Genomic DNA, 15,034 nt, shown 5'->3' with positions numbered 1-15,034 from the left:
TATCTTTACCATTATAATTCTTATTTTGATATTAGGCCATTCAATGTATATAGTAGTAGTTAATATAATATCTCATACAACCAACCACTGCTTGTTTGGTCTGTTTCATTACATATTCTTGTTTGGATATAGACAATTAATATAGTTTTTCATACATTAGGCAACCTCTATGCTCAAATCATGCCTCCGCATCCTACTGTACATGTTATGACGATGACTAGCTTCCGGTCATAATCAATGTTACCAAAAGAATTTCCTCAATGAAACTTACTGCAAAGCAGGTGAGTGAATCATGTATGACATGTTAGTGGAAATTATATAAGAAGGCTAGGCAATTCCTCTTGACTTAAAAAATATATAAGAATCGAGTTGTACCTCTCTCAAAATAACATTTTAGCAAAGAACACTCAGAGGAGCAGAGAAAAACTTACTACTATCGTGAACCATACTACTTGTCGCGGTGGCTGAGGTCTGGCGCGGATCTTCATGTGACTCCACACGGCCTTTTCAGTGTGGGTTGGTTCGACGATCATCTTTGGCGAAGTCGGAGTCGTTTCTTAGAGTTTGGTATGGAGATGACGCCTCTAGGGGAGAAGTGATGACGATGACGTCATTGTATTGTCTCGATGAGGCCCTCTTTGGAGTGGCATGTGTGGGTATCCTCTGTGTGCCGCTCAGCGGTTTGTGGTGATTTTCACCTGGTTTTCACTAATTAACTGGGCAAATCTCTTCTGCTTAATTAATGGATGAGGCAAATATTTTGCCTCCATTTCGGAAAAAAGAAGACATATGCTTTGTTAGTATTTTGAGAGATATGGAAACATGGATGGAATTTCAGTTTGTTTTAACAGTCTCAACAATAGTGGGTGTCGATAAAAACCAGGGGTGTATTTTGGTTTAGGTAATGAATATGATTCACCGATATATGAATTATTTCAAAATATTTGAAGATACTTTAGTGTACAAATTATTTAGCATATTATTATTTTTGAACTCTCACCAAGGGGGAAGGCTTCCCACCAGAATATATTTCAACTAAAAAAATATCAACACATGTTTAGGAGAGACGAGAGGAGAAAAAATCCCACCACATTCCGTCGTGGATTTTCAGATCCTCCTTTGGGAGATGGTGGCCTAAGTCCAAACGATCCCAAAGCCACCAGAGTAGGATCTGAACATGTCCGAGCCAACCAGCAAATCGACTGCTACCTTGGAAGGGGGTGGGGCTGCACCTGCCGCCAACAAAAACACGAGATTTGGAGCCAACATGACTCATAGGTGGACAGGATCGGAGAGGCAGCGGTGTAGAGAGCCGACGCGGATGGAAGGAAGGCAGCTGATGCCACTGGCAATCCGATCCGTGCTGCCGAGGCAAAGCCACCAGAACGCCGGCTAACCGAAGCTGAAAAGTGCGCATCAGCCGGTGCGCCGAGGCCAAAACCACACCGGTATAGGTGGCTAGTAGATCAAGGACACGGGAGAACACAAGTCCATGGACGTCGGGACCAGAGCGGTGTCGACAAAGATACATCGCGAAGCTACACCAGACTATCCGAGGATCGCTGTGAGTGTGTGACCACAGATAAGCAGGGGTAGTCACCGTAGCTCGGAGGAGACGTCGTCGAGGATGGAGGGCGGCCTGCACCGAGGTAGGACCGAGCCCAGGCCACCTTCCCCAAGGGCCTTGCCCGTTCCAATGGACAGTAGCAAAAAGGGCTCTGCACCAGTGGGGGACCAGAGGCGAATGAGGGAGGAACGCGGGCGCGACCGCGCCGCCGAGCAGGATGCGGTGCAGCAGCTGGATAGGGAGGTAGTTCGCGGCACGCTAGATCTAATCGGGGGCCAGCAGGAGGGAGGGTGTTGAGTATGTTATTTGTGCATGTATATTGACTAGGACCACCTCTCTAGTTTGTTGTATAGATTGAGGTAGAGGCCCCATCTTGTACTTATATATACCGTGCACATTGCACCGAATCAATATGACGTGCAATTCATACATCTACATGGTATCAGTTTTTAGGTTCTAAAACCCTAGCTTCCGCCGCCGCCGCACCTCCTCCTGCACCGCCGCCGCCGCCTGCGCACTCCTGCGCCGGCCGCCGCCCGTCACGCATGCGCCTCTCCAAAGGCTTCGCGTCGCATCTCCCGCATCGCTCCAACCCCGCCGCCTACGCATCGCCAGGTAGCGCATCTCCCGCATCGCTCCAACCCCGCCGCCTACGCATCGCATCGCGCCAGCCCTTCGCTCGCCAGTTCCCTTCGGCAGCTCGCCAGTTCCCTTTGCTCACGATCGCCCCGCCAGCCCGCGCCACACTACCTAGCCTCGTCAGCAGCCGCTGCCCTACACCTGTGTCCTCTGAAGCCGCTGTTGCCACCGCGTGTCATGTCATCCGTCACCTTCTCCGCGTCCACCAATTCCAACCCGTTCGCCGATGCCAACCCTCCCAACGTCAACGACATCCGCAAGCTCAACATCTTCGAGCGGGTGCCGGTTCATCTCTCCCAGGCGGACTCCTCCTATCACACGTTGAAGACGTACTTCTCCCTCGTATTCCGGGAGTACCATCTCATGGACCACGTGGACGACACTGTTGACTCCAGCCTCGTCCTCGAGTTTCACGACTGGTCCACCATCGACATCACGATCATCCGTTGGTTTTTCCTCACCATCACGCCCGACCTCTTCCAGGCGGTCGTGACAGATGGTGATGATGCCTGCGCCGTGTGGACCAAGCTGAACGGGCTCTTCACCGACAACAAGCTCCAGTGTCGCGTTTTTCTGCAGCAAGAGTTCTTTGGGTGTCATCAGGACAACACCTCCATCGATGACTATTGTCGCTGCCTTAAGACTCTCGCCGATGAGCTTCGTGATATCGGCGCCAAGGTCGATGATGACCTCCTCCTCAGCACGCTCACCGCCGGGCTCAACGAGGATTTCGGCAATGCCGGGGGGAACCTCAGCCTCATCCCCAACCCGTCCTTCGCCAAGTTTGTTGCGTACCTCCGCTTGGAGGAGAAGCGGATGAAGCAGGTGAAGACGCGCGCCATCCACACCGCCCTCGTCGCCGTCACCTCCCGCGGTGGGCCTCCGGCGCCTCCTGCTGCCCCGGCGCCCCAGCAGCGCCATCAGGCGCCTTTCCCAGCGCCCCAGCAGCCGGGGCTCCTGCAACTGCCGTACGGCCCACCCGCGCCCCCCGCTCCTCCCGCTGAAAAGCGGCGCGGGGGCTGACGTGGCGGTCAGCAGCACCAGCAGCCGCAGCAAGCTGGCCAGCACAAGCAGTTTCAGGCACCGTAGCAGCTCCAGGTGCCGCCCCATGGGCCTCCGGCTACAACCCCTGGACCGATATTGTCCATGCGTACACCATGCCGGTTCCACGGGCTCCTGCACCGACGCTTCCCGTGCCGCGCCCACCGGCGCACCAGGCGTACTATGCGGCCCCACAGCCGTACGGAGGATACCCACCGCCGCAGATGAGCGGTGCCTACGGTCTTCCTATCGTTCCGCCGCCACCCTCGCCGGTCCTGCCGCCGACACCTTGGGATCCGGCGCTCCTCGCCGCGCTGTACGCTGTGCCTAAGCCGAACAACTACACTGGAGGCGGTGATAGGTACATGGACACCGGGGCTACGGCTCACATGTTTGCTCATCCTGGTAATCCTGCCTCCTTCACCCCTGTCACCACCGACCGCCGCATCATTGTCGGTGATGATTCCACACTACCTATCACATATGTCGGGCACACTTCCTTTCCTTTTACTTCTATGCCTATTACTTTGTCTAACATACTTGTGTCACCTCATCTTATTAAGAATCTTGTTTCCGTTCGTTGTTTAACTCGTGAAAATCCTGTTACTGTTGAATTTGACGAACTTGGTTTTTGTGTCAAGGACGCTCGAACCAGGATGGTACTTCACCGATGTGACAGCCTCGACCAGCTTTATCCGGTGCATCCGCCGTCCACCTCTACCACCGCACCAGTTGCTCTCTCCGCCAGCGTCGATCTCTGGCACGCTCGTCTGGGTCATCCCAACCCCGTCACACTTCGTCATATTCTTAGGAGTTTCAGTTTCAGTTGTAATAAGATAGAGGATCACACATGTCATGCCTGTTGTGTCGGCAAACATGTTCGCCTTCCGTTTAATAACTCCACCATCGTAGCTTCTTTTCCTTTTCAGTTGATTCATAGCGATGTGTGGACCTCTCCGGTTCCTAGTAATTCCGGCTATTTATACTATCTGGTTCTTCTTGATGACTATTCTCACTACGTGTGGACGTTTCCTTTACGACGAAAGTCGGATGCACTCTCCACTTTGTCGGCCTTTTACTCCTATGCCAGCACGCAGTTTGGGCGTCCCATCCTTGCTCTTCAGACTAACAATGGAAAATAGTTCGACAATCTTGCTTTCCGCACTTGTCTGTCACACCACGGCACAGTTTTTCGTCTCACATGCTCGTATACTTCACAGTAGAATGGTCAAGCCGAACGTGTCCTTCGCACTTTGAACGACTGCGTTCGGACGCTCCTGTTCCACGCTCATGTCCCGCCTCGTTTTTGGCCAGATGCACTCGCTATTGCTTCACTTCTCCTTAACCTTCGCCCTTGCCGCCCATGGTGGAACTATGCACCTCACCATCTTCTCTTCGGTACGCCCCCATCTTATGATGACTTGCATATTTTTGGGTGCCTTTGCTATCCTAGCACTGCGGACTCCGCTCCTCACAAAGTCGCACCTCGTTCTGTAGCTTGCATCTTCATCGGCTACCCCTCCAACTCCAAGGGATATCGGTGCTACGATCTCGTCTCCCACCGTGTGTTCACTTCCCGGCACGTTTACTTTGATGAGCATGTGTTTCCATTTCAGCAGGTGCCTCCGGCTGTTCCTCCCGCCACCGGTGACGCGGGTTCCTCGGCGTCGCTCCCAGGGCGCTTGCGCGCCTCTCTTGGCCCACCCCTGGCTAGGCGCGCCCTACGCCTGCGGTGCCTCCTACAGCCGCGGGACTGGCCCCCGCGCCCCCCCTCCGGCGCCCGCGTCCTCCTCGGTCCCCTTGGCGCCCCTCGGCGCCCCCGCCCCCCGCGCCTCCGGCACCTGTGGCCGGCCCGGTCACCCGCGCCCATACGGGCATTTTTTGCACGAGCTCGCGCTATGCCGCGGATGACTACGTCCACCTCTGAGCCGTCCCCTTTGCCATCTTCCGTCCGAGCCGCTCTTTGTGACCCGCTCTGGATGGCTGCGATGCAAGAGGAGTTTGACGCCCTGTTGTGCAACCGGACGTGGCAGCTTGTTCCCCGTCTCCGGCACACCAACGTGATTACCGGGAAGTGGGTCTTCAAACACAAGCTTCGTCCTGATGGTACTCTTGATCGCTATAAAGCGTGCTGGGTCATTCGGGGCTTCAGGCAGCATGCTGGCATCGACTTTACCGACACCTTCGCTCCGGTCGTCAAGCCCGGCACGATTCGCATGGTTCTTCACCTTGCGGTCTCCCGTGCTTAGCCAGTGCACCAGATGGACGTCTCCAACGCCTTCCTCCATGGTCACCTCGAGGAGCAGGTCTTCTGCCAGCAGCCCACCGGGATTGTTGACCCGGCACTTCCCGACCACGTGTGCCTGCTCTCACAGTCCTTGTATGGACTCAAGCAGGCTCCGCGTGCTTGGTACCAGCGCATCACGGCGTTTCTCCACCAACTTGGGTTTCGCTCTACCCGCTCAAACGCCTCGCTCTTCGTCTATCATCAGGGCTCCAACTGAAGGAAATATGCCCTAGAGGCAATAATAAAGTTATTATTTATTTCCTTATATCATGATAAATGTTTATTATTCATGCTAGAATTGTATTAACCGGAAACATAATACATGTGTGAATACATAGACAAACAGTATGTCACTAGTATGCCTCTACTTGACTAGCTCAATAATCAAAGGTGGTTATGTTTCCTAACCATAGACATGAGTTGTCATTTGATTAACGGGATCACATCATTAGGAGAATGATGTGATTGACTCGACCCATTTCGTTAGCATAGCACTTGATCGCTTAGTTTGTTGCTATTGCTTTCTTCATGACTTATACATGTTCATATGACTATGAGATTATGCAACTCCCATTTACCGGAGGAACACTTTGTGTGCTACCAAACGTCACAACGTAACTGGGTGATTATAAAGGTGCTCTACAGGTGTCTCCGAAGGTACTTGTTGGGTTGGCGTATTTCGAGATTAGGATTTGTCACTCCGATTGTCGGAGAGGTATCTCTGGGCCCACTCGGTAATGCACATCACTATAAGCCTTGCAAGCATTGCGACTAATGAGTTGGTTGCGGGATGATGTGTTACAGAACGAGTAAAGAGACTTGCCGGTAACGAGATTGAACTAGGTATTGAGATACCGACTATCGAATCTCGGGCAAGTAACATACCGATGACAAAGGGAACAACGTATGTTGTTATGCGGTTTGACCGATAAAGATCTTCGTAGAATATGTAGGAGCCAATATGAGCATCCAGGTTCCGCTATTGGTTATTGACCGGAGACATGTCTCGGTCATGTCTACATAGTTCTCGAACCCGTAGGGTCCGCACGCTTAAAGTTCGATGACGGTTATATTATGAGTTTATATGTTTTGATGTACCGAAGGAGTTCGGAGTCCCGGATGAGATCGGGGACATGACGAGGAGTCTCGAAGTGGTCGAGACGTAAATATCGATATATTGGACGACTATATTCGGACATCGGAAAGGTTCCGAGTGATTCGGGTATTTTCGGGAGTACCGGGAAGTTACGGGAATTCGTATTGGGCCTTAATGGGCCATACGGGAAAGGAGAGAAAGGCCTCAAAGGGTGGCCGCACCCCTCCCCATGGGCTGGTCCGAATTAGACTAGGGAGGGAGGGCGCTCCCTTCCTTCCTTCTCCTTTTCCCTTCCCTTTCCTTCCCTCCTACTCCTACTACTTGGAAGGGCTCCTAGTTCTACTAGGAAAGGGGGAATCCTACTCCCGGTGGGAGTAGGACTCCCCTAGGGTGCTCCATAGAGAGGGTCGGCCCCTCCCCTCCTCCACTCCTTTATATACGTGGCCAGGGGGCACCCCATAGGGACAACAATTGATCTCTTGATCTCTTAGCTGTGTGCGGTGCCCCCCTCCACCATAATCCACCTCGATCATATCGTAGTGGTGCTTAGGCGAAGCCCTGCGTCGGTAGAACATCATCATCATCACCACGCCGTCGTGCTAACGAAACTCTCCCTCAACACTCGGCTGGATCGGAGTTCGAGGGACGTCATCGAGTTGAACGTGTGCAGAACTCAGAGGTGCCGTGCGTTCGGTACTTGATCGGTCGGGTCGTGAAGACATACGACTACATCAACCGCATTGTGCTAACACTTCTGCTTTCGGTCTACGAGGGTACGTAGACAACACTCTCCCCTCTCGTTGCTATGCATCACCATGATCTTGCGTGTGTGTAGGAATTTTTTTGAAATTACTACGTTCCCCAGCAGTGGCATCCGAGCCAGGTTTTATGCGTTGATGTAATATGCACGAGTAGACCACAAGTGAGTTGTGGGCGATATAAGTCATACTGCTTACCAGCATGTCACACTTTGGTTTGGCGGTATTGTTGGATGAAGTGGCCCGGATCGACATTACGCGTACGCTTACGCGAGACTGGTTCTACCGACGTGCTTTGCACACAGGTGGCTGGCGGGTGTCAGTTTCTCCAACTTTAGTTGAACCGAGTGTGGCTACGCCCGGTCCTTGCGAAGGTTAAAACAGCACCAACTTGACAAACTATCGTTGTGGTTTTGATGCGTAGGTAAGAACGGTTCTTGCTCAGCCCGTAGCAGCCACGTAAAACTTGCAACTACAAAGTAGAGGACGTTTAACTTGTTTTTGCACGGCATGTTGTGATGTGATATGGTCAAGACGTGATGAGATATAAGTTGTTGTATGAGATGATCATGTTTTGTTGAAGTTATCGGCAGCAGGAAAAAGCCTTATGGTTATCTCTCTATTGCATAAGATGCAAGCACCAAATAATTGCTTTACTTTATCGCTATGCGATAGCAATAGTTGCAAGAGCAATTGTTGGCGAGACAACCATGTGACGACACATTGATATAGATCAAGATGATGGAGATCATGGTGTCATGTCGGTGACGATGGAGATCATGATGATACTTTGGAGATGGAGATCAAAGGCACAAGATTATGATGGCCATATCATGTCACATATTTTGTTTGCATGTGATGTTTATCTTTTATACATCTTATTTTGCTTAGTTCGACGGTAGCTTTATAAGATAATCTCTCACTAATTATCAATGTACAAGTGTTCTCCCTGAGTATGCACCGTTGCGAAAGTTCTTCGTGCTGAGACACCACGTGATGATCGGGTGTGATAGGCTCTACGTTCAAATACAACGGGTGCAAAACAGTTGCACACGCGGAATACTCAGGTTAAACTTGACGAGCCTAGCATATAACAAATATGGCCTCGGAACACGGAGACCGAAAGGTCGAGCGTGAATTATATAGTAGATATGATCAACATAGTGATGTTCACCATTGAAACTACTCCGTCTCACGTGATGATCGGACATGGTTTAGTTGATATGGATCGCGTGATCACTTAGAAGATTAGAGGGATGTCTGTCTAAGTGGGAGTTCTTAAGTAATATGATTAATTGAACTTTAATTTATCATGAAGTTAGTCATGGTAGTATTAGCATATCTATGTTGTAGATCAATAGCTCGCGATATTGCTCCCAGTTTATTGTGTTCCTAGAGAAAAAATATGTTGAAAAATGTTAGTAGCAATGATGCGGATTGGATCCGTGATCTGAGGATTATCCTCATTGCTGCACAGAAGAATTATGTCTTTGATGCACCGGTAGGTGACAGACCTATTGCAGGAGTAGGTGCAGACGTTATGAACGTTTGGATAGCTCAATATGATGACTACTTGATAGTTTAGTGCACCATGCTTAACGGCTTAGAATCGGGACTTCAAAGACGTTTTGAATGTCATGGACCATATGAGATGTTCCAGGAGTTGAAGTTAATATTTCAAGCAAATACCTGAGTTGAGAGATATCAAGTCTCCAACAAGTTCTATAGCTAAAAAGATGGAGGAGAATAGCTCAAGCAGTGAGCATGTACTCAGATTGTCTGGGTACTACAATCGCTTGAATCAAGTGGGAATTAATCTTCCAGATAAGATAGTGATTGACAGAATTCTCTAGTCACCATCACCAAGTTAGTAGAACTTCGTGATGAACTATGATATGCAAGGGATAACAGAAACGATTCCCAAGCTCTTCATAATGCTGAAATCAACGAAGGTAGAAATCAATAAAAATATCAAGTGTTGATGGTAGACAAGACCACTAGTTTCAAGAAAAGGGCAAAGGGAAGAAGGGGAACTTCAAGAAGAACGGCAAGCAAGTTGCTGCTCAAGTGAAGAAGCCCAAGTCTGGTCCTAAGCCTGAGACTAAGTGCTTCTACTGCAAAGGGACTGGTCACTGGAAGCGAAACTGCCCCAAGTATTTGGCGGATAAGAATGATGGCAAAGTGAAAAAAGGTATATTTAATATACAAATTATTGATGTGTATTTTACTAGTGTTCATAGCAACCCCTCGGTATTTGATACTGTTCAGTTGCTAAGAGTAGTAACTCGAAACGGGAGTTGCAGAATGAACAGAGACTAGTTAAGGGTGAAGTAACAATGTGTGTTGGAAGTGGTTCCAAGATTGATATGATCATCATCGCACACTCCCTATACTTTCGGGATTAGTGTTGAACCTAAATAAGTGTTATTTGGTGTTTGCGTTGAGCATGAATATGATTTGATCATGTTTATTGCAATACGGTTATTCATTTAAGTAAGAGAATATATTGTTGTTCTGTTTACATGAATAAAACCTTATATGGTTACACACCCAATGAAAATGGTTCGTTGGATCTCGATCGTAGTGATACACATATTCATAATATTGAAACCAAAAGATGCAAAATTAATAATGATAGTGCAACTTATTTGTGGCACTGCCGTTTAGGTCATATTGGTGTAAAGCGCATGAAGAAACTCCATGTTGATGGACTTTTGGAATCACTTGATTATGAATCACTTGATGCTTGCGAACCATGCCTCATGGGCAAGATGACTAAGACTCCATTCTCCGGAACAATGGAGCGAGCAACTGACTTATTGGAAATAATACATACTGATGTATGCGGTCCGATGAGTGTTAAGGCTCACGGCAAGTATCGTTATTTTCTAACCTTCACAGATGATTTGAGCAGATATGGATATATCTACTTAATGAAACACAAGTCTGAAACAGTTGAAAAGTTCAAAGAATTTCAGAGTGAAGTGGAGAATCATAGTAACAAAAATAGAAGTTTCTACGATATGATCGCAGAAGTAAAATATTTGAGTTACGAGTTTGGCCTTCAATTAAAACAATGTGAAATAGTTTCACTACTCACGCCACCTGGAACACCACAGTGTGATGGTGTGTCCGAACATCGTAACCGTACTTTATTAGATATGGTGCAATCTATGATGTCTCTTACCAATTTACCACTATCGTTTTGGGGTTATGCATTAGAGACAGCTATATTCACATTAAATAGGGCACCATCTAAATCCGTTGAGACGACACCGTATGAACTATGGTTTGGCAAGAAACCTAAGCTGTCATTTCTTAAAGTTTGAGGTTGCAATGCTTATGTGAAAAAGTTTCAACCTGATAAGCTCAAACCCAAATCGGAGAAGTGCGTCTTCATAGGATACCCAAAAGAAAATGTTGATTACACCTTCTATCACAGATCCGAAGGCAAGATATTCGTTGCTGAGAATGGATCCTTTCTAGAGAAGGAGTTTCTCTCGAAAGAAGTGAGTGGGAGGAAAGTAGAACTTGATGAGGTAATTGTACCTGCTCCCTTATTGGAAAGTAGTTCATCACAGAAATCTGTTCCTGTGACTACTACACCAATTAGTGAGGAAGCTAATGATGATGATCATGTAACTTCAGATCAAGTTACTACCGGAACCTCGTAGGTAAACCAGAGTGAGATACGCACCAGAGTGGTACGGTAATCCTGTTCTGGAGGTCATGTTACTTGACCATGACGAGTCTACGAACTATGAGGAAGCGATGATGAGCCCAGATTCCGCGAAATGGCTTGAGGCCATGAAATCTGAGATGAGATCCATGTATGAGAACAAAGTATGGACTTTGATTGAGTTGCCCATTGATCGGCGAGCCATTGAGATTAAATGGATCTTCAACAGGAAGACGGACGCTGATAGTAGTGTTACTATCTACAAAGCTAGAATTGTCGCAAAAAGGTTTTCGACAAGTTCAAGGTGTTGACTACGATGAGAGTTTCTCACTCGTATCTATGCTTAAGTCTGTCCGAATCATGTTAGCAATTGCCACATTTTATGAAATCTGGCAAATGGATAAACAAAACTACATTCCTTAATGGATTTATTAAAGAAGAGTTGTATATGATGCAACAAGAAAGTTTTGTCAATCCTAAAGGTGCTAACAAAATATGCAAGCTCCAGCGATCCATCTATGGACTGGTGCAAGCATCTCGGAGTTGGAATATACGCTTTGATAAGTTGATCAAAGCATATAGTTTTATACAGACTTGTGGTGAAGCCTGTATTTACAAGAAAGTGAGTGGGAGCACTACAACATTTCTGATAAGCATATGTGAATGACATATTGTTGATCGGAGATAATGTAGAATTATTCTGCAAAGCATAAAGGAGTGTTTGAAAGGAGTTTTCAAAGAAATACCTTGGTGAAGCTGCTTACATATTGAGCATCAAGATCTATAGAGATAGATCAAGACGCTTGATAAGTTTTTCAATGAGTACATATCTTGAGAAGATTTTGAAGTAGTTCAAAATGGAACAGTCAAAGAAAGAGTTCTTGCCTTTGTTACAAGGTGTGAAACGGAGTAAGACTCAAAGCCCGACCACGGCAGAAGATAGAAAGAGAATGAAAGTCATTCCCTATGCCTTGGCCATAGGTTCTATAAAATATGCCATGCTGTGTACCAGATCTATTGTATACTCTACACTGTTTTTGGCAAGGGGTACAATAGTGATCTAGGAGTAGATCACTGGACAGCGGTCAAAATTATCCTTAGTGGAATAAGGATATGTTTGTCGATTATGGAGGTGACAAAAAGGTTCATTGTAAAGGGTTACTTCGATGCAAATTTTGACACTGATCCAGATGACTCTAAATCTCAATTTGGATACATATTGAAAGTGGGAGCAATTAGCTAGAGTAGCTCCGTGTAGAGCATTGTTGACATAGAAATTTGCAAAATACTTACGGATCTGAATGTGGCAGACCCGTTGACTAAACTTCTCTCACAAGCAAATCATGATCACACCTTAGTACTCTTTGGGTGTTAATCACATAGCGATGTGAACTAGATTATAGACTCTAGTAAACCCTTTGGGTGTTGGTCACATGTCGATGTGAACTATGGGTGTTAATCACATGGTGATGTGAACTATTGGTATTAAATCACATGGCGATGTGAACTAGATTATTGACTCTAGTGCAAGTGGGAGACTGAAGGAAATATGGCCTAGAGGCAATAATAAAGTTATTATTTATTTCCTTATATCATGATAAATGTTTATTATTCATGCTAGAATTGTATTAACCGGAAACATAATACATGTGTGAATACATAGACAAACAGTATGTCACTGGTATGCCTCTACTTGACTAGCTCATTGATCAAAGATGGTTATGTTTCCTAACCATATACATGAGTTGTCATTTGATTAACGGGATCACATCATTAGGAGAATGATGTGATTGACTCGACCCATTTCGTTAGCATAGCACTTGATCGCTTAGTTTGTTGCTATTGCTTTCTTCATGACTTATACATGTTCATATGACTATGAGATTATGCAACTCCCATTTACCGGAGGAACACTTTGTGTGCTACCAAACGTCACAACGTAACTGGGTGATTATAAAGGTGCTCTACAGGTGTCTCCGAAGGTACTTGTTGGGTTGGCGTATTTCGAGATTAGGATTTGTCACTCCGATTGTCGGAGAGGTATCTCTGGGCCCATTCGGTAATGCACATCACTATAAGCCTTGCAAGCATTGCGACTAATGAGTTGGTTGCGGGATGATGTATTACAGGATGAGTAAAGAGACTTGCAGGTAACGAGATTGAACTAGGTATGATGATACCGACGATCGAATCTCGGGCAAGTAACATACCAATGACAAAGGGAACAACGTATGTTGTTATGCAGTTTGACCGATAAAGATCTTCGTAGAATATGTAGGAGCCAATATGAGCATCCAGGTTCCGCTATTGGTTATTGACCGGAGACATGTCTCGGTCATGTCTACATAGTTCTCGAGCCTGTAGGGTCCGCACGCTTAAAGTTCGATGACAGTTATATTATGAGTTTATATGTTTTGATGTACCGAAGGAGTTCGGAGTCCTGGATGAGAACGGGGACATGGCGAGGAGTCTCGAAATGGTCGAGACGTAAAGATCGATATATTGGACGACTATATTCGGACATCGGAAAGGTTCCGAGTGATTCGGGTATTTTCGGGAGTACCGGGAAGTTACGGGAATTCATATTGGGCCTTAATGGGCCATACGGGAAAGGAGAGAAAGGCCTCAAAGGGTGGCCACACCCCTCCCCATGGGCTGGTCCGAATTGGACTAGGGAGGGGGCGCCCCCTTCCTTCCTTCTCCTTTTCCCTTCCCTTTCCTTCCCTCCTACTCCTACTACTTGGAAGGGCTCCTAGTTCTACTAGGAAAGGGGATCCTACTCCCGGTGGGAGTAGGACTCCCCTAGGGCGCGCCATAGAGAGGGCCAACCCCTCCCCTCCTCCACTCCTTTATATACGTGGCCAGGGGGCACCCCATAGGGATAGCAATTGATCTCTTAGCTGTGTGAGGTGCCCCCCTCCACCATAATCCACCTCGATCATATCGTAGCGGTGCTTAGGCGAAGCCCTGCGTCGGTAGAACATCATCATCGTCACCACGCCGTCGTGCTGATGAAACTCTTCCTCAACACTCGGCTGGATCGGAGTTCGAGGGACGTCATCGAGTTGAACGTGTGCAGAACTCGGAGGTGTCGTGCGTTCGGTACTTGATCGGTCGGATCGTGAAGACGTACGACTACATCAACCGCGTTGTGCTAACGCTTCCGCTTTCGGTCTACGAGGGTACGTAGACAACACTCTCCCCTCTCGTTGCTATGCATCACCATGATCTTGCGTGTGCGTAGGAATTTTTTTGAAATTACTACGTTCCCCTACACCGACACAACCTACTTGCTGCTCTATGTCGACAACATCATCCTGGCGGCATGTACGGCTGGTCTCCTCAATCAGCTCACGGCTCGTCTTCGCGCTGAGTTCGCCATCAAGGACTTGGGCCCTTTGCACTACTTCCTCGGTGTCGAGGTGGTGCGTCGTCCGGATGGCTTCTTCCTTCATCAGCAGAAGTACGCTCATGAGCTCCTGGAGCGCGCCGGCATGCTTAACTACAAGCCCGCCACTATGCCTGTTGATACGAAGGCCAAGCTTTCTGCCACAGATTGTTCTCCTGCTTCGAATGCTGCATTCTATCGGTCTATCGTTGGTGCTCTTCAGTACCTCACCCTGACTCGACCGGAGATCCAATATGCCGTGCAGCAGGTGTGTCTTCATATGCATGCTCCTCGAGACGTTCACTGGGCTGTCGTCAAGCGGATTCTTTGCTATGTCTGTGGCACTATGGATCTTGGCGTCACGCTTCACGCCTCCGCCGACACCGTCCTCACCGCCTACTCCGATGCAGACTGGGCGGGCTGTCCTGACACTCATCGTTCCACTTCGGACTATTGTGTCTACCTTGGACCCTCACTTATCTCGTGGTCATCTAAGAGGCAGCCTACGGTCTCTCGTTCCAGTGCTGAGGCTGAGTATCGTGCAGTGGCCAACACCGTCGCCGAGTGTTCGTGGCTTCG

The 15,034-nt window shown here is 47.9% G+C and overlaps 1 protein-coding gene across 1 annotated transcript; it reads left to right on the top strand.

The window, feature by feature from the left end:
- The first annotated feature begins 2,383 nt into the window (after positions 1-2,383).
- Positions 2,384-4,389, top strand: LOC147978751 (uncharacterized). The gene is made up of 3 exons (XM_087514873.1): positions 2,384-3,179; positions 3,287-3,732; positions 3,889-4,389. Exons 1-3 carry the CDS (start codon positions 2,384-2,386, stop codon positions 4,387-4,389), a joined length of 1,743 nt encoding a protein of 580 aa, XP_087370999.1.
- Positions 4,390-15,034: the final 10,645 nt, after the last annotated feature.

This window comes from Triticum urartu, chromosome 3A (genome assembly GCF_056163025.1).
Source record: "Triticum urartu cultivar PI428250 chromosome 3A, HENAU_Tu73, whole genome shotgun sequence".
Lineage (NCBI taxonomy): Eukaryota > Viridiplantae > Streptophyta > Magnoliopsida > Poales > Poaceae > Triticum > Triticum urartu.
This window is presented reverse-complemented; position numbering and strand designations above follow the sequence as displayed.

What these genes read in the sequence shown, in the direction of transcription:
- LOC147978751 (XM_087514873.1), top strand. Translation starts at nt 2,384, where the DNA reads ATGTCATCCGTCACCTTCTCCGCGTCCACCAATTCCAACCCGTTCGCC. An exon ending in GCTCCTGCAACTGCCGTACG is followed by an intron (nt 3,180 to 3,286) that starts GCCCACCCGCGC and finishes AAGCAGTTTCAG; the next exon opens with GCACCGTAGCAGCTCCAGGT. An exon ending in CCACACTACCTATCACATAT is followed by an intron (nt 3,733 to 3,888) that starts GTCGGGCACACT and finishes TTTTGTGTCAAG; the next exon opens with GACGCTCGAACCAGGATGGT.